We start from the raw sequence: 20,035 nt of genomic DNA, 5'->3' as shown, positions 1-20,035 counted from the left end.
CCCTAACGTCTCTCTTCTCATCATTCATTCATACTCTCTCTCTCTCTCTCTCACACACACACACACACACTCTTCATCACTCTAGTGCTGCTACTGTTACTTCCTCCACTTCGCTTCTTCTTCAATTAGGTTTTCATTTTCTTCAACAACAATGAACATCTTCAAGAAGAAAACCTCACCCAAAGGTTTTTTATTTTGCCCTAATTCTTACGTAACAAATCAGTACTTTCTGTTTCTTAACTTCGATCTACTTTTTCGTTGTGTTTCAGAAGTGGAAGTTCATTTAGTTATTTTTTTTTTGTATGACAGAAGCTCTGCGACAAAGTAAGAGAGAAATGTCTACTGCAACTAGAGGTAATTAAATTATTAATTACTTGATTTTCGATTTTCTTCTGCTTATTTTAGAATTGTAGTTTAATTATCGACTAATTACTTTTTTTTGGTTGTTTTTTCCATTTGATTTTACTATATGAATTGCTAGATTAGAAAGAGCTTTACTATTTATTTCTTTTCTAAATAGGAAAAAACTACCTTAAATAGGAAAACACACGGTGCTTCATAGTATTTGCGTTTCATTTCTTCCTTAAATTTGTGTCTTTCTTTCCCTTTTTGTATTTTTTCGTTAGGATGAACACATGATCTTAATGGTTAACAGAATCGGTAGGATTACTGATAATTTATTCACTTCATGATTACACTGGAAATTTCACTTATAATAATACACTACAGTAATGTAAATTAACAACGATGGGGTTTTTTGGGTTCATATTTCAATATAATAATCAATGAATTACATAATTCAAGCATATTCATGCTTGAAATAATGAATATCTTATAATTCATAGGGGTTTTAGAGCCTTGATTGGATTGACTTATTTGAGCTTATCAATTTCACAAAACTTATGCTAGTTGATAAACAAGCTTATGACACATAGCATAGCAGTATACACACATAGGCATAGCCTTGATTGGATTGACTTATTTGAGCTTATCAATTTCACAAAACTTATGACACATAGCAGTATATACAAAAAAAATTAAATTAATTTTTTTTCTTCTTTTTCTATAGAAATAGTTTATTATGTAAGCTTATACATAAACGCTTGAGCTATAAGCTGCCAATAAGCTGTTTATCCAAATAGGGCATAAAGGTTGAACACTAATAGTTACAATCAAATAGTTAAAGCCTTAAAGGTGAAATGTACATTAATATAATTTTTTATTTATTTTACTAAAGTGGGATTTCTGTAATATTCTTCTCTGTTTTCTTTTGTTCACTCTCGTTCTTTCTTATTTCTGACTATACATTACAAGGCATTAAGTAGGACTTAAGGCCCGTCTGGAATAGCTTATGCAAAATTGCAAATCATCTTATATGCAAATAAATAAGGTTTTATGTTAATTTATAAGTTTCCACTAACAAAAACTGTATTTTTATAAGCTATTTTTTCATAAACTATCTTGACAAACTTATAATAATATATAAAAACTTATTTATTTGCATAAGCTGTTTTGTATAAGCTCAAAAATAAGCTATTCCAAACGGGCCCTTAGCAATGCTTCACATCCAATTAGATTACTTAAGGATATGTTGGGATGGAAGATTTTTTTTTTTTTTTTTCTGGTTATAGGGATGGAAGATTTTTTATAGGAGTGGGGAAGGCTTGTATTTATTTTCTAAATTAAGGAAGTTATATAATGTTTCTAAAAGTGAAATAAGTGTGATTGAAATTTTATGTGATTATCTCTCATGTTATTCTTTCAATTTTTTTAAATCTCACATACCAAATATTCCCTAGATAAATAAGCACTTATGTAACATTTCTTTCTTTTAGGAATTGAAAGAGAGATAGCATCGCTTCAGATGGAGGTAAATAGTGTTACCAGAGATCTTCTTAGTAATTTTATGTTCTGTTTCATATTTTCTTAGTAATTTTATGTTCTGTTTCATTGCCTTGTGTACTGTAGGAAAAGAAGTTGGTGGCAGAGATTAAAAAAGAAGCAAAAACTGGAAATGAGGTAAGATCTTGAAACTGCTTTGTAGAAGTTATCTTACCAACAAACCTACCAATGTTCAAGGGAACACATTTAGTTATCTACTTTTCATTGATGAAAGTGTCGGTCTTTCCTAATATGTATTGTCCTATTATGCTAAACATTGGATTATAAGCATTGGAAATAGGTGATTTTTTGGTGTGCAACAACTTCGGAGTTTCATATTTAGTTTAGGTCATTCTGTACAATCCTCAACTATAGTAACTCACATATTCCTCGAGTCATAGCTTGAAATTCAGTTTTTGAACTTATACAAGCAACTACATTCAGTTTCCTACTCATCTATCCAACAAAGTTTTTCCACAAGTACATATAAGAATATGAGGCTGACCTCCTATAGATGACTAACCCTGCATAGTTAGTATATTTTTAGATTATATAGATCTCCACCCTTTCTAGAACACTCCCTCTACCAGTTCTAGACTTGAGGTGCTAATGAATTCCATCCTTTGCTTGTTGTAAGTGCCGTACTCTTGGTCATACACATGAATTTGATAACTATTTTGATTGCATATGCCCGATTTGGTGTTTCTTTGATAGGAGGAAGATGAAGATGCCTTGTTGCAAATAAGCAAATTAAATTAAAAGTTTTTAGCTTTACAATATCCTTTATGCCAAACTCAATTGTTGATTTTTCCTTTACCAGATGTTTAAACATACATAAATAGTACAGTTTCCTTTTGTGAATCTCCCAAATCATGCAGGAGGATATGGTTTCAGTCATACAAAACATTATTCAATTTGTACACCTTTCCTCCGCTAAGGAAATCATATAGAGTAGAATCTCCATATAATTTCCGTCCTCTAAATCTCCAGGAAGAAATACATTAATGACAAGCAAGAAAGAGTAGGACTTACACTGTGTTCGTCCTTGCCACCAAATGTTTCCTTTTACAACTTGTTTGGCCTTATAGCATCTTAGAAATCCATTTGCAAAAAGAAATTTGTACTTTAGGGGAGATGATAGTCCAGTTAGAAGTTTATATAATATTATAAACAAACAGTTTAACATCAATATTATGCTGTTAATTATATTGTCTTTTTCTTGGATGGGAATGGAGGGAGTTGGATTAGGCCTAAGTTTGTGAAGCACTATTATAGTATCTTCCCTACGCAGTTGTAACATTGCTTTCTATTGAAACTTGTATTGTATGCATATATTTGTGTACATTTGAACTGATTTGGAATGCATGATATTCGCTACATAGCAATGCTGAATAACAAAGTGTCTGGTTACAGGCTGCTACAAGAATCTTGGCTCGTCAACTAGTTAGGTTACGCCAACAGATAACCAATTTGCAGGGAAGTCGTGCTCAGATCAGGGGTGTAGCAACTCACACACAGGTGGGTGAAAGAAGTCCTTTTTTTTTCTTCTCAAGAGGTTAACTGGATTTCCATTTTTCATAATTTCCAAATTTCTTTTGTAGGCATTATATGCAAGCACTTCAATCTCGACAGGGATGAAGGGTGCAACTAAAGCAATGGTGGCAATGAATAAGGTATATTTTTTGTATCTTTTTTGCTTTCCATTATTCAAAATTGCGGACTAAAATTGTTTCTGTTTTATAGTAGTTATTGATATACACAATCAGTTTAGCCCCTTTTAATACCATATTGAACTCTTGATATGCCATTGCCAAAGAAGCAAACAAAACAATCCGTGCTATATGTTAAGAGCAACTTAACTTCCATAGGATATCTTCGACACAAGACTAGATATTTGTGATTTCCATCCATGGTTTATACTTTAACACAAAAAAGTGAAAACAATTGTACTGTCGAAAATTTCCTGCTTGCACTGAATCCACATTTTGTAATATGTGATAGATGCTTTTCTGTCATTGTTAGATTTTTGAAAACTTGTGCTTATGACTAGAATGATACAGTAATCATGACCTTTCTTATCTTTGCAGCAAATGGCACCGGCAAAGCAGGCTAAAGTGATACAAGAATTCCAAAAGCAATCAGCACAAATGGACATGACGGTAATTTTATCCTTTTTTGTATATTTCTATTCCAATATGTTCTCATGCAAAATCAGTTCATTCTTAACTGTTGTTAGACTTTCTTCGGGAGAGTGGTTGTTTATTGGTTGACACTATATTTCTAATTGCATACCACAAGGGGAATTATTGTTTTCACTGGTATTGAGCAGTTGGGACCTTCCGTGGAATTTTTTTTGGTAAAGAAGTAATCCAAGGAACAACAATAAACTAACAGTTAAATGAAGGAAAAATGTTTTATGTAAAAGATAAGTAACAAAGACTATGGGTGTAGTTTTCTTTTTGAACGGCAAATATATTATTATAAATATTCAGGTCTTTGCACAAGACGAACAAAGATATGTAAAAGAGGGGCTACAAAACAAAGGTGCCGTATATAAGCGGAACACCAATGAAAATACCATAACAGACACCACCTAATAGAGGGCTACTCTAATCCCATTCTTAGAAAGACACTCTTTAGCTTCCAGATCACCGGAGAAGACAGCAACCCGACCCATAGAGATGTCAAAAGACACTAACTCCCGATCTCGAATCAAAATTAATCGGCCCATCAGAATCCAAAAAACAACTCCTTGAGTCAAAAGTCGATGGGACACCAGTGGAATGAGAACCTAGGCAGATGAGTCTCAGCTCGCAGACCGCCTCCAAAACAGTCAACATCAGCGCGATTAAGGTAAACTAGATACATAGAGACCTGCAAATCTCAACAGATTTGGAAACCATCAGCGACTTAAAAAAAAGTCCTGCAAATCTCAACAGATTTGGACACAGTCAGAGAATCCAGTATGCTAGAAAACCAATCGCACACGACATCAACATTGACGACGCCAAATCCAACACCACCACCACCACCATAACACCAACAACCCACCACCTCATCACAACACTACCTCCTCACCACAACACCAACTATGAGATGGTGGATAAAAAACATCGACGACTATGGGTGTAGTTTGATTTGTGCACTGTCATGAAGATAGTACTTTTCAGCTGAAAACCGGAAAAAAAAAACCTGCCACTATATACTGAAGATGATAGTGAGTGTGGTTGTTGCACTGGAAAAGGTTGTGTTAGAAAAAGCGTCAATAATAAAGATAAAAAAAATTGGTAGTGGAACTGAGGTTGGAAATAAGATTGTGGCAATAGAGAGATTGTATTTAAAAAAGAATGAAGTATAAGAACTAAAAAAAGTAACCAAAATTAAAGTATTCATGATCTAAGCTTAAGAACTAAAAGAAATAAAAGATTCAGAAGATAGCTGATGCGTGGGCTCTGACCTTCATACTATATAAACTGTCAAAAGGGGAAAGTTGGCACAACATCGGCATCGGGGTTGAAACCATGTGTCTAGTAGGTCATTGGTTCAATTTGTGGAACCAGCCTCTAGCAAAAGCAAGGTAAATGTTGCTACAAGCCTACAATAGATCCAATCCTTTGTCTCCACCACGGTGAGGTGAAAACTTTATTAGCATCAAGTTTCCCTTTTATACTACACGTTTTAATTAGCTTGGAGCAAGCAGATATTGTGCTTGCCTGATAACCTCAGGAGACTGCAGGATCCAACCATAGCATTAGACTAATTTTTTTTTTTTTCTCTCCAAATATTTATAATGTTATCCTAAATGCAGATTGAGATGATGTCAGAATCTATTGATGAAACTTTAGACAAAGATGAAGCCGAGGAAGAATCTGAAGAGCTCACTAACCAGGTAAATATAAATAAATGACAAACATAATTATACAGCTTACTAAATACTTAAGGATAAGTTCCCATTGTCATATCTAATTTTCATTTATTCATTGTAGGTTCTTGATGAAATTGGAGTGGATATTGCATCACAGGTTAGTTTTCAACCCAATCTTTTAATATGTTAGAGATACAATATAAAAAATCATGTGTGTTTTCACCCATCTGCTTAAGTTTATGAAATAGTTAGTAGTTCATGACTTGACATCAAAGCTTCTATGACAAATCTTGTCACTGCGTTGATTCTTTCTTTAATTACTTTTATGAGTATTGGGCCTGATACTGTATTTGTTTTCTTCTGTAGTTATCTTCTGCTCCGAAAGGTCGGATTGCTTCAAGGACAACTGAAAATGTTGCTCCAAGGTACACTTCAACCTTATTCATATGGAGAATGTTGTTGCCTATACATATCCACTTCTTCTATTGGTTTCTAACTTAAGTGTTGCTTTGTGCATGCAGATCAGAATCCCAAGATGTTGAAGAGCTTGAAAAGAGATTGGCTTCTCTACGAAGAATATAAAGATCTGCTACAGCTGTTGATAGATGTGTTTCTTAATGTACAAATTCATCATATATTCTATATAGCAACAATAAGATTGTACTCTAATGGCACCTCATTTTGTTACTGCTTTTATTCGTTGTTAGATATGAAGCATAGTTGCGGGACTCGAATGTATCACTAGCAGAAGCATTTATAAATTGGGCGTTTGTTTGGTTAGGATCTAATATAAAGTTTAAAACAATCCTAACTATATATCTTCAAGTGTTGGTCAATAAGCTACTTTGGTAGGTACTTCTTATGTTTTTTAATTCTGATCCTCTCTATACCCCATAAGATGCATGAATAACGGATTTGGATTATGTGCGGTCACTAATTGCGTGCAATCGTACAATTACGACTTTCTGACCATCTGATATAGATCTTACAGTCAAAATTTGAAGATTGAAACTTCAAGTTTTATAAAATTTTCAAAATATCCCTTTATAAATTGTGACTGCATCCTCATATTGATAAAATGTCCAGAGAACATTTTGAAATGGAAATCAAGAAAAAATATCTAATCATAAAAACAGAAAAACATGAATTATGCAGTCAGTGACCGCACAAAATTCAAAATCTATGAATAACATAATTCTTGGAGTATGTCATTGTCATTCTGTTTTCTAGAGATTCTATTGGCAGCAAAGGTTTAAGAATATATAGAATCTATATGGGAGCCACAAACATGACAGGTACAGCCTCCATTATCACCACCCATCCCCCACCCAACATCCACCATCAGTATCTCCGTTGTCTATAGCCACCACTTTTATTGTAACCATGGAGATAAGGACTTTCTATTGTTGCATCAAAGATAATGGCAGCTGGAGTAGGCTAAGAAATTTAACTAAGTGGTTATTATTCAAAAAGTTGTTCTATGAAGCTTTGATTAAGTTATTTTGAATAGTTATTGAAACAATAATTGAAATTTTTTAAGAAACATCTAACTTCACATATTGGAATCCGGCTCGTCTAAAGTTTATAAAGTGAGAAATATCAATTGTTAATAAATAAATCAAATGTAAATATCCGTTTGATCCGCAAAACATAAGTACAAAAGTACAGAACAGAACGACATAATACAAACGTTTAAGGTATTAAACAAACTTTCTGTTGTACGATGTTTGATGAACAAAAAATTATTTTGATATTTTAGACATCATGTGGAGAGGACAAAAAGTTGTCCCATTGTTTTGTGCGACAAAAATTTCAGTTTTTGTCCTATCCGTTGACCCTTAGTTTCTCCGGTACCAGGAATAATTTTAAAATCAAACACAGTACAACTAAAGTTGTCATGTCCGGTCCCTTTTTTTAGTAGATCAAACGCACCTAATCTTTTATTTTTTCTTTCACTTTTTCCATGGCGTTTTTTGCTTTATCAATATCTCATTCACATGCTCCCATCCCAAGTCTCCCCACTCAAGACCAAAATGTCTTCTCCATTCACTTACATGTCCAATTTCTTTCTACGTACCTCACCAATCATTGAAATCACTTGATACTATCGTTGTCAATTTTTTAGAGCTTTCAAAATTGTTGTACATTTGTAGCCAAAAGAACACTTATTTGAACTAAATAATCATTTTTTTTTTCCAAATAGTCTAGTTGCTATAAATTTCACCTTAAAAGTATATAAGTGAGATGACGAATCCCGGCTCGTGCATATATAATACAATGTCTATGTCAACTGAGTTAAACTCGCGGACATATTTTTAATGTTTTTGATTGTGTTTATGACTTTGTATTTGATAAATATCGTTTATTTAACTAAATAATATTTTTTTTTGGGTTACAGAGCAGTTAATTTTTAGTAGCTTTTGAGAAATAAATTTATTTTAACTAGAACATCGACCCGTGCACGGGTCTGATTAACTGTAAGATATATAATAATTAAATAAGATATGATAATTCCAATAATGTAAGGTATACGAAAAAAGTTGAGTAACATTAAACGATAGTTCAACAATAATTTTGGATAAATATTCATACAAAGAAAATTATGTTATATTACGGAAGACTTCTTTATTGACCACATTCGAAGTCTTAGTCGTATCTTCACCATCGTCATCGATGATCAATATTTTTAATCCTTTTCTAGAAGTAACTCTTGAAATTGCAACATACAACTGACCATGTGAAAACACTGGCGACGGAAGATATATCCCAACATGCTTTAAAGATTGTCCCTAACTCTTATTAATAGTCATCGCAAAGAAATCATTATAGGAAATTGTCTCCGTTGAAATTTAAAAGGAATTCTCACGTCAGATGGTGTCAGAGAAAATCTAGGTATGAAAACCTGATCACCAATATTACTTTCTGAAATAAATTTTCCTTCAAAAGCACGTTTTCTCAATCTCGTAATAATAAGTCTTGTTCCATTGCATAATTCTAATTTTTTATTCAAATTCCTTAATAGCATAACTAGAACTCCAACTTTAAGTCTCAACTTGTGATTTGGAAGTCCCGACGTATAAATCGTGTTCAAAAATTCGGTATGAACATCATCCACAGTTTAACCGTCTACATTTTGTGTGAGTGGAGTATTATAACTCAAATATGTTTTTTCTTCATCAGGAATTAAATCCAACATATAATCATTTATTGTGTCGACTATTGAATTTTTAAGAGCTAGTATAGCTCTATTTTGGAAATACGTTATATCGTTCATATTTTGTAAAAGTTGGGGATAAGTGTTTTCAACGATAGAAGCAAGAGGATTACCTGAATTTGGAATCAATAAATCTGATGGAATGTCAAGCTCTAAATCATCGTCGTTGTCATCTCCAATTTCTCCATCGCCAACACCCAAAACTCATTCAGAAAATAATCTTCTTTGTTCAACGTCTGCACTTGAAGCACCATCGAGAAGCCTCATGCTTTTACTCAATGTTAAAACTTCAAAAAAATTCCAAAGAACCGAAGAATTAATAGTAGCATGAACAACTTCTGGCCTTGTACCTTTGGGTATTACTGGTAGAATTTGTCTAAAATCTCTGCCAAAAAAACCAACTTTTCCACCGAAGGAAATATGTTTATTTTTTTCATCGACAAACTTGAGAATATCTTTTAAAGTTTTATCAACAACTTCGAAACAGTGTTTATGCATCAGTGGTGCTTCATCCCATATAACGAGCTTTGCTTTTTGTATTAATAGCGCCAAAGGGCTTTTAGGAACTATAGTACATGTTGAAAACTCGTCAACATTTAGAGGAATACAAAGCCTTGAATGTGCTGTTCTACCGCCATGTATAAGCAATGCAGCGATCCCACTTGAGACAACTGTTAAAACTATCTCACCTTTTGAGCGTAATGCGGCTGACATGGCCCTCTAGATAAATGTCTTCCCCGTACCGCCATAACCATAAAGAAAAAACACACCAGGTTTGTTTTTGTTAACTCTTGTCATGATTGTGTCATATACTTTACGTTGCTATGAAATCATAGTTGACATCAATCTAACATGTTCCTCAGCTAATGATTGTTTGTTATAATTCAATTCGTCGTGTATTAAACTATTTTGTATATCAGGAACTAATGATGTGTCTGCTCTATGCATTGGAGGATAATCTTTTAAACTCTTCCCACAACTACGTAACATCATCTCAACATCTGCTAGTGCATATTGTATCAATTGATCATTGGTTAATATTAAATCTGCAATGTTAAAATCAAAATAATGAATGTGATTAGTGACATGACTATGGTTGTGTTCGGTTGTATTGCAAAAAAAATTGATTTAGCAGAATTGAGTTTGATGGATTTGATTTTGGTTAAAAGTGAGTTAAACAGAATTGATTTATGTTTGGATACATTAACGTAAAAATAAAGGGTATTTATAAAAAATATCAATTCTTTTTCCAATTTTAAAAAACTACAATTTAATAAACTGCATAATAAATAATTTAAAAAGTTATATAAGCAAGGTTACATGAGATATTGAAATGTGAAAGATGTTTTTTTTTTTAATAGATTTCAATATTGTTGAAGATGTTATAGTATGAGAATATATATATATATATATATATATATATATATATATATATATATATATGGGGAGAGATCAAATTACACCGGTGTAACATTTGAGTAATGTTACACCGCTCAATAACACTTCAACGAATACAAATTTTACAAAATCCACCGTTGGATTGAAAATTTATATCATATAGATCATTCATGTTCAATTCTATAAAAATCTAAAATCATTTGATATGTTATTGAGATTGATCAAGCTTAAGGGTATTCAATAAAAACACATAAAGCGTTAATCTTGTTCGGTCTCAATAACATATCAAACGATTTTGATTTTTGTAAAATTGAACATGAATGATCTAAATGATATAAACTTTCAATCCAACGGTGGATTTTGTAAAATTTGTATTCGTTGAAGCGTTATTGAGCGGTGTAACATTACTCAAATATTACACCGGTGTAATTTGATCCATATATATATATATATATATATATATATATATATATATATATATATATATATATATATATATACTTTCCAAATCACACGTGATAATAACTTTCCAAATCTCACATGATAATTATTCTCTAAATTTATGATCCGGTAGAAAAAAAATCATTGATCAGGAAAGAAATAAAAATATTTCGTGATGAATAATATAGTCAACAATAATTTTGATATGATATACTTTTAAAATTGATGGTGCTTATCAATTATTGCACATAATTTTAATCACAATTCGTATACTTGCCATAGTGGTTGGAAATATTGTCTTGCATCGAAGGGTTGTGGGTTTGAATCATAGCTAAGACAAAATTGTATTATTTTTTAATAAAAATTGCAAGATAAAATGGAGGGAAAACATGGAAAACAAATTAGGGTTTAGGGTTTGCTTGTGTATACAAGCTTATAATATAGGACAAAACTTACATGCATTTCCATACATGCATTTCTTACTTTTCCACTCACAAAGAGGTGGTTATTTGTGTTTTTTCATTTTGAAAAAATAAATGAAAATTATTTTTTAATAAAAAAAACTACCTCTTTGTGAGAGGAAAAGTAAGAAATGCATGTATGGAAATGCATGTAAGTTTTGTCCTATAATATAAAAGATGAGTGTGGTAAATGATTTTTATTGACGCAGCGTGGTAAATGATAGAGAACATTAAAAAATCCATTTTATTATTAGAAATAAATAAAAAAAAGCATTTTATTATTAGAAATAAATAAACACATAATACCTTCAGCTTAACATGTGAATGTATAAAAATAATAATATACAAAAAGAAAAAACTAAAGCGTGTTAGGTAGATAAACTTAGTATATGTTTGGTTTTGCGGTGGACATAATTGATTTTGACAGAATTGAGTTTGACAGAAATCTCTTTTAACAGAATTGAGTTTGACAGAATTGATTTATGTTTGGATACAATAATTTAGAATTGATTGTTATCAATTCATGTTGTTTGGATAATTTTAAACAAAATTGCTTTTGGATGTATAATTACCATAATGGATATAGATAAATTCATATAACATACATTATTTTTATTTGGGTTTGTCTATGTACAACTAAACGTAGTAATTTTGTATTGAAAAACAACAATTATTTATTAAAAATTATGCATTTAATATAAAATGCACAAATTTTAATACAAATTTACTCTTTTGAATTTTTTAATATCTATAAATTTGCATATAATAGAAAATTATTCTTATTTAAATATGATGTACTCCCTTCGTCCCAAAATAAATGACTTATTTTTTACTTAGTGTACTATTCATATGACCTAATTTGACCTTATTTTTTTTACTAATATATACATGCAAATATTAACATATGAGCTGTTGTTTGTCTTAGAAATGAGTATTGGGCCTAACTCAACCTTACAAAACCGGCTTGTAAGGTGATGATTGCCTCTAGTATATAAACACTTAGTCAGGCCATCTCTCAACCGATGTGGGACTCTTAACACACCCCCTCACGCCCAGCACTATTGGGCTTGGTGCGCGGATATAAACGGTGGGTGGCCCGATAGCGAAAACCTAATAACAGGTGGCCCAGCAAATCGTGGAGAGGCTCTGATACCATCTTAGAAATGAGTATTGGGCCTAACTCAACCTTACAAAACCGGCTTCTAAGGTGAGGATTGCCTCTAGTATATAAACACTTAGTCAGGCCATCTCTCAACCGATGTGGGACTCTTAACAGTCTGACCTTATTTTTTTTACTAATATGACCTAATTTGACCTTATTTTTTGGGCCAAGTAGTCTAATGGCTGAAAAATTCACCTTAAAGCTGAATAAGTGGAGTGTCCGAGGTTCGAACCCTGCACATATAGTGCGACGCCCCTCTCAACTAAGTTAAGCTCACGAGGACTAAAAAAATAAGAATTTATTGGTGGATTAAAATGAGAGTATAATAGGAAAATATGTACAAAAATACATTTCGTTAATTTGATGTTAATATTTCAAAACGACACTTAAAAAAAGGAATGGATGAAATATTAATTAGTGTCCTAGTATTAGTCAACAAAACTCTTATAAATTGTGTGACAATAAAAAATTGAAATTTTAAAAAAAATGCATTAAATCTATAAATCTTGACAACAAGAGTCCATCAAAAGCCATTGTAGGTTTGAAAAACTAGTGTTTTGCATTTTTTCAATTAATTAATCTTTTTATATATTTTGTTAGATAAATGTTGTTAGTGGTTGTTGATTTAACTAGGGAAGGTATTATCTAGGAAAGGTAATTTTTAGTTTTGTCATTTAATAGGGAAGGTAATTCTGCAACACAAACTTTACCCCCAAGTTTCAAATTCCTTTGTCTATAAATAGCAAAGGATTGGTGCATCAAAAATACAATACAATCCTTTCATTTTTTTTATCCTTTCTCTTTTCTTCAACACAAGAGAACCCATCTTCATTTCCTTTTTGCTATTGACTTCTGTTTTACATTGAATTCTTGAGGATTGATTTCTTGAACCTAAAAAGAAAAAACTCATTTGATTAGATCTCATCCATAATCAATCTTTAAGTGAGGCATGAATATATGAACAAAGATTGAGGCCATGAACTATTTCTATATGCAATTTATTAGTTACTTTGTTTGAGACTTACATTTTATTATTGATTGGTCTTTTTTATAGGTGACACTCACTTCTATCAAGGATCTTGTGTCTGTGTTTCAAAGGTAAATATATGTTTTTCGAATATCTCATTTCTTTCATGAATTGTCTTTAGTAATACATTCTTATATTACTGACCTCATATCATTTTGGTGACATTATGCTTAGTTCTATTATGTACTTTTATATTCATGCTCAAGAATTGATTTTGCAGGAACCATTTGAAGATGAAAATAAGAATAATTTTGGGAGGGAACTTTCATACAAGGTGTTCAAATAGCCTAAACAGTTTGAACTTGAAGAATATTCATTCAAAATTCATCACAAAACAATTAAAGTACAAAATTTAACACTAATTCCATATTACACACTCATGACATCTTACTATGTCTAAACTCATCCTCTAATAGTGAGTAAATTAATAGTTTCCGTTTGAAGTTTATGACTTTCATCAAGTTTATTTGTCTTTCCTTTTCTTTCCTTTCAAAAAAGTTGAAATCATGATAACATGAACAATCAATCAAACTCTCTTCTATATTGGGATTACTACTAACCAAGGAAATGTAACAATTTTCATTCATAATGCTTTTTTCAATTTTTAATAACAAAGTCAAAATCTTTGATTAATTCTCTTTCAATTTCAAACACATTGGATACAATGAACTATTTATATTCTGTTTTTTATTGTTTACCCCACTCCAATCAGTTCTTACATGAATAATGTTTTTAGTAATACACTATTAAATCACTAACTTCATAATTTTAGTTAGATCATGTTTAATTTTTATTATGTGCATTTATAAATCTAAGAGTACATATAAAGAATAGGAGCAAAAAAAGTAATTAGCAAACAATAAAGGAAGAGAAAATTTAAAGAATACATTTAAAGAGTATAACTAATAGTGAGAAAAGGAGAAACTATTTGTTATAAACTGAATGCAGTAAAAATAAGTGGAATGAGAATTGAGCTTAGACACTTAAACACAGTAGTAGAAAGACTAAAGAAACATGCTAACATTAACCGATTACATCTATATTCTGCTTCTTTGTTCCATTTTTCAGTCAGGTACACGTATTACGTATATATAGGCATAAGCTACATACGTTTGTCGATACATATAATCATCTCTAAGCAAATTACCAAATAACTGTTAGTATGCATAAAATCAACCAATGTTCTTCCATAAACTGTTGAACTTCATAGGCCAAAATAATTTATAATGCAAAAAAAAAAAAGATTGAAACACACAGTTGATTATTTTCTTCAATTTACTGTAATGTTAAACTGCCTCTAACAACCAAAAGCTTAACTCCAGTGCTCGAATATTCAACATGAGACTGTCTTGAAACATCATTGATATTCCATACAAACAAATAAAAGAATAAAAAAATCAGAACAAAGGCAACAATCGATTTTCTTTCATACTTCACAAAAACGAAAATACAGAGCAATTATGATAGCAAAATGTAAACAAAACCAGGACCCAAAGGCAAGAATCATATGATTTCATGCTTTATAAATAAAAAAATAAATCATAGAGCAATCACAATGTCAAAATAAAAACGAAAACATGGTCACTTATTTTGTTTGTATCGTGTGGCAGAGTGAGGGCAAAGACACTTTGGGATTGCAACAATCTGAGATTGAAGACAGAGCAAGGCGATCAACCATGAGAGAAGGGGACGATGTGAGATTGAACGACGATTTTGTGATGCGTGAAGAGGAGTACAGCGTTGCAATTTGAAGACTATAACGATTTGAGGACAAATATGGTGTTTCTGGATAAATTCATTTGAGTTTCTGGATAAATTCTTTGACGATGCATTTAGGAGAAATGAGACCTATAACACAGACACATGATAAGTAATCAAAACAAACTTTAAAACCGTAAGATTTAAATCAAACTGGGGGTGAAGATTGAGAGTAATTCTATTGAGTTACTCTTGGAGTCAATTGATACCTCCGCATGAATCAATAACAAAAGGCACAAAATAATTCAAAGAAAAAAAAATAAATTAAGAATAAGATTGTCCTTACTATCTTTGCACAATAAATCTACAGCAAAAACACGACACAATAATTCAAAGAAAGAAAATCAAAACATAAGTTCAGAATGAGATTGTCCTTACTCCTTACTATCTTTGCATCCCCCTTCTTCTGTAGCTCTTCCATACATCAGTGTTGGCCAACCAATATTTTAAGACCACTACGTGTTGTCTAGTTCCTTCATCAGCCACGACACATTGCCACATGAATTAATATTAATAAAAATCCTGAAATTTAAGTTCTAATACTAACACAACTTTCAACGTAGAAATAATGCACGCGAGAGATTGCACTAGAGAAAATTAAAACCAATATATTAAACTATAGACTATTAATCTCAACAGGTAGATCATGATAAGCTTCTAAATGTGAATGTGATAAAACATCATTTCAGATTGTGAGAAATGAACAGTTATATACGGTTTTTAATCGACACAGCCTACATAAGTAGATTAAAAATGTATATCTTCCACATGTAACCTTACTGTATCATGAATTTATCAACAAAAATAAATAAATTATTGTATCATGAACTCTATGAGCAAAATGGTTAAAATAAACACTTGTGTATTTACATAAACAATTAGGAACTACCAATAAAACTGGCAATATCAACGACTCACAATCAAAATACACCAAGACATGCAAATTCATATGAATAACTATTAAAATCACCCAATTTCTTTGTTTAATAGTTGACCATTATGTTCCCTCGGCTACACAACCTAGTAAAGTTCAACACGTGGCGTAAGCCCATAAATAACACCACACCATTTGGGTTCAAAAGATAAGCCAAAAATCTAAAATAACATAAACAAAAAATCAAAGAAAATTTCATTTGTAAGAAACAATAACGGGATGAATTGAATAAGGAATATCACGCTGTAGAAAACTTGAATAGTATTAGGAAAATTTTAGACCAAGTGTTTCTCCGTAGGAGCGTTAGTGAGATTTGTTAAGTGAGATGAAGAGTATTAGGAACAATTGGAGATTTTGTAAGGTACTAAAAGTATGGAGACGATGTTTGTGTGAACCGAAGTTGACGTACCTGTTTGATCGGAAGGGGTTGAATATGTAGAAGAAGAAGTGATTAGAATTATTAAGAGGAATAAATGATTTCATTTAGATAAGTGATTGGACAATTAGTGTCGAAGTTGAATGAGATCTCAGAAGTTGAGATGAAGCTAAGTACGAAGTAATATTTTGGATGATGAGAAATAAGAAAGTTAGCCGCTGGAAAACGTGTTGAGAATGAGTATTAGAGAGCATTTTCGTAGCATTTGGAAGATAAGAGTGAGTTGAGTAATTGTTTACTAGAGAATGTTGATTCTTGAAATAGAAAAGTCGATGGAGGCTAGTGATGTTAGCGGTTTGATAAGAATGGTTTATGCCAACATCATGATTGTTGACTATCTATCGACAAATTGAGGAACTGACCGTCCTTGATCTCTTGTTGATAATAGACAAAAATTGTGTTGGTTTGGATAAACTAATTTTGTCAAACCTAGATTTGTGTAGCGTTTGGAGTGTTTTGTTGGAAAATGGATAAAGGGTTATCCGGAGTTGTTTTAGTCGCATAATTTTCGAGGGAGAAAATCTTTTAAGTTGGGGAGAGTTGTAACAACCCAATTTTTATTATTCGCTATTTAAGTGTTTAATTAATTTTTGCGATGACTTTTAATTAAGTTAGTGGCGAATAGTTATTTATCGAGAGTATTAGTTAATGAGCCAATTAAGTCGCGTTTGTGAGAGTTAGTGTCCATGAGGTTTAGTTGGGCCGAGTTATTGGGTTTTGGCCCAATGGGCCTTGACACAAAGGAGAGGGGGACACTACTTAAGGCCTTGTTAGAGAGAGAAATTCATTTTTTTCTCAAAATTTGTGAAGGAGGTAGAGAGAAAGGAGAGCAAGGAGCTAGGGCAAGAGGGAAAACTTGAGATTCAAATAGAAAGCTCGAAATTTCGTCGGATCTAAGGTACGAGAGTTAGATTGTATATTCGTGAGTGGTCATAAAGAGGGGAGGATGTCGATTCCTCCATTCCCAAACTCTTTCACTCATTTTCGTTTTGGGTTGTAGGATTTTTCTTAAGGAAAATGAAATCTATTGATCATAACATGTTTAATAACCTCTTAACAAGTTGTATGAACGAATTTATTGGGTTTTAAATGGGAATTTGTAGATGTTTTGTCAAGAACTTTGTGTTTGATGAGTTTGTGTATGAATGTGTCAAAATCCATGAAATAAGTGATTATTGATGTTAATAAGTTGCTTTTTAAGTGCTTTTGAACATGTATAAACATATTTTATGTGTGGTATGTTTTATGAAGTTGAAATAAGTGATTTTGGGTCAAAATAAGTGTTTTTACGCTCAAAATCGTGTTTTGACAGATCTGGACTGATCCCCTACGTCTGGGCGCAGCTTTTCTGCGCCTGGCGCAATATTTTCGGAAAAATCTGCTGGTTCCTGCGCCTGGGCGCAGCTCGGTCAAATTTCTGCGTTGACCGTTGACGTTTGTTGACTTTTGACCTTTTGATGGTTTATGCACCCGGAACCTATTTTGCTCAGTTTTTCGTGTAGAATCCGATTCCGGAGTTTATTTTGTGAGATAATACATGCTTAATAAAATTGACTTATATTAGTAGTATTGTGTTAAAATGTGAGTAAATGCATTGTATGTGTTGATGAATTGTTGATGGTATGTGTGGAATATAATTGTTGTTGATGATTGTTGATGATGTTTGTTTAAATATCAAAGAAGAATATTAAGGTGTAAATTGTAACACCCTAACCCATACTACCCTTAAAACGTAATTTTAAAATTTTTTTAACAAGTGTAAAGGCAGAGTGCCACGCGGTAATTAAAACACAAGCATACACACAGGGCGTCATGAAGTTTAACATGAAAAGCAACAGCGGATTCAATCAAACCAAGCATGCATATATATACATATATATACATAAGCCATATTCATCCCTAAGGATGTCACTTATACAAGAACTAGCATATCAAAAAGGTAACACCGATATACGATGAAATCCAAGCGTAATCCCCGACTCGATGTTACATTACCAGAGCATTTACTATTTACAAACTCTAACCAAAAGCTAGTACTAACAGGAGAAATCTATGCTAAGTCTCCTCACCAAAAGGTACTTCAACACCAAGCTAAAACAACAGTCTAAACGTCGGCACAATCCTCAGCCTGAATATCTGAACCCCCAAAGGTCCAGCAAATAACACAAAGCAGAGAGTTAGAAAACATAATCGCATAACATACGAACATAAGAAAGGTCTTACACTTTCGAACTACATCATACATATTCTAACTCACGCCAAAACATCGCACTAAACAATTATCAATTAATAAAGTTCAACACAATTCAACCAAATAATGTCACATACCATTTATCAAATATATGCGCATTTACCCTAAGGTATCTAATGCCAATCAATTCACTGTCATGCCTTCCCTAGACATAACTAAATGCATGTGATACCAAGGTGTCACACCAACGGTGGACCAAGAACAATTTTATATCTTGCTGGATATGTCGGAACTTACCGAACCATCTTATCTCCCTTGGATAAGCCAACACAGTTTTATATCCTGTTGGATAGCAACTCCGGACTCATGGATTCATCTAATCCGATCCTCGGCTTCATTATGGACACATAATCCATTTTCGTTATTGGAACCCAAGTTTCCAATGTTCACATACAATCATGAATGCATGTATGTATGCACATATCAACCATATGATATTCTCTAGCTCGAAGCTACTCTTTTATGAATGCGGGAACACAATCCTAACACATTTACTTAACATTACAAATTAATGCCAAAACATCACATTGCTCACTTTAAGCTACAACTTATTGCATACACGTTTATCAATCATATAACGATTAACAATAAGCATTAACAGTATCAACATGTATCAACAATCATGTAAGGATACCCTTAAACCATGTTACAAGTGCCTAATTACACTTACAAACATCAACAAAAATTGCTGTCACAGAGGCCTTCGCTGAGCGAAGACTCAGCGAGACATGGCGAACCTCACCAGGAAGTCACCTGCTCATGGCGAGCATTGGCGAGCTTCAGCGAACTATTCGCTGAGCGAAGGCTTAGCGAGCCTACGCGAACCTCACCAGGGGATCACCTGCTCATGGCGAGCATTGGCGAGCTTCAGCGAACATGTTCGCTACAGCGAACTCCTGGTCGCTTAGCGAACTACACCAGAAAAGAATATCTGTTCTTGAGTTTTCTAAGGCGGTTTAACATTGAATCAACTCAAAAATTCATTCAAACATGTTATAAATTCTTATAAACAGCAATTCCAAGCATATATGATATCAAGGAACATTAATCATCCTTTCCAAACATCCAAATACCTCAAACAATCAAAATCATGCCAATTTCTTGGATTTTAAGCAACTTTCATAAACTTTTCCAACATGATCCAAACACATACATATTTTTCATGGAATCAAGTTAGTGATTAACACATACAAAGTGATGATGAAGA

General features: G+C 32.5%; 1 protein-coding gene across 2 annotated transcripts; it reads left to right on the top strand.

Annotated features, from left to right (window-relative positions):
• LOC123883660 (vacuolar protein sorting-associated protein 2 homolog 2-like) lies at positions 1-6,534 on the top strand. Of its 2 annotated transcripts, none has more exons than XM_045932559.1 (11): positions 1-185; positions 310-354; positions 1,836-1,870; positions 1,969-2,019; positions 3,295-3,399; positions 3,483-3,554; positions 3,969-4,040; positions 5,690-5,770; positions 5,868-5,903; positions 6,113-6,171; positions 6,268-6,534. In XM_045932559.1, the coding sequence occupies exons 1-11, from the start codon at positions 152-154 to the stop codon at positions 6,326-6,328; spliced, it is 651 nt and encodes a 216-aa protein (XP_045788515.1). In that variant the 5' UTR covers positions 1-151; the 3' UTR covers positions 6,329-6,534. The 2 variants fall into 2 exon arrangements, with proteins under 2 accessions (XP_045788515.1, XP_045788516.1); XM_045932560.1 differs by having other exon boundaries at positions 4-185; positions 270-354.
• The last annotated feature ends 13,501 nt before the right edge of the window (positions 6,535-20,035 follow it).

This window comes from Trifolium pratense, linkage group LG5 (assembly GCF_020283565.1).
Source record: "Trifolium pratense cultivar HEN17-A07 linkage group LG5, ARS_RC_1.1, whole genome shotgun sequence".
NCBI classification, from domain to species: Eukaryota; Viridiplantae; Streptophyta; class Magnoliopsida; order Fabales; family Fabaceae; genus Trifolium; species Trifolium pratense.
Note: the sequence above shows the minus strand (reverse complement) of the source record. Positions and strands in the feature narration are given on the sequence as shown.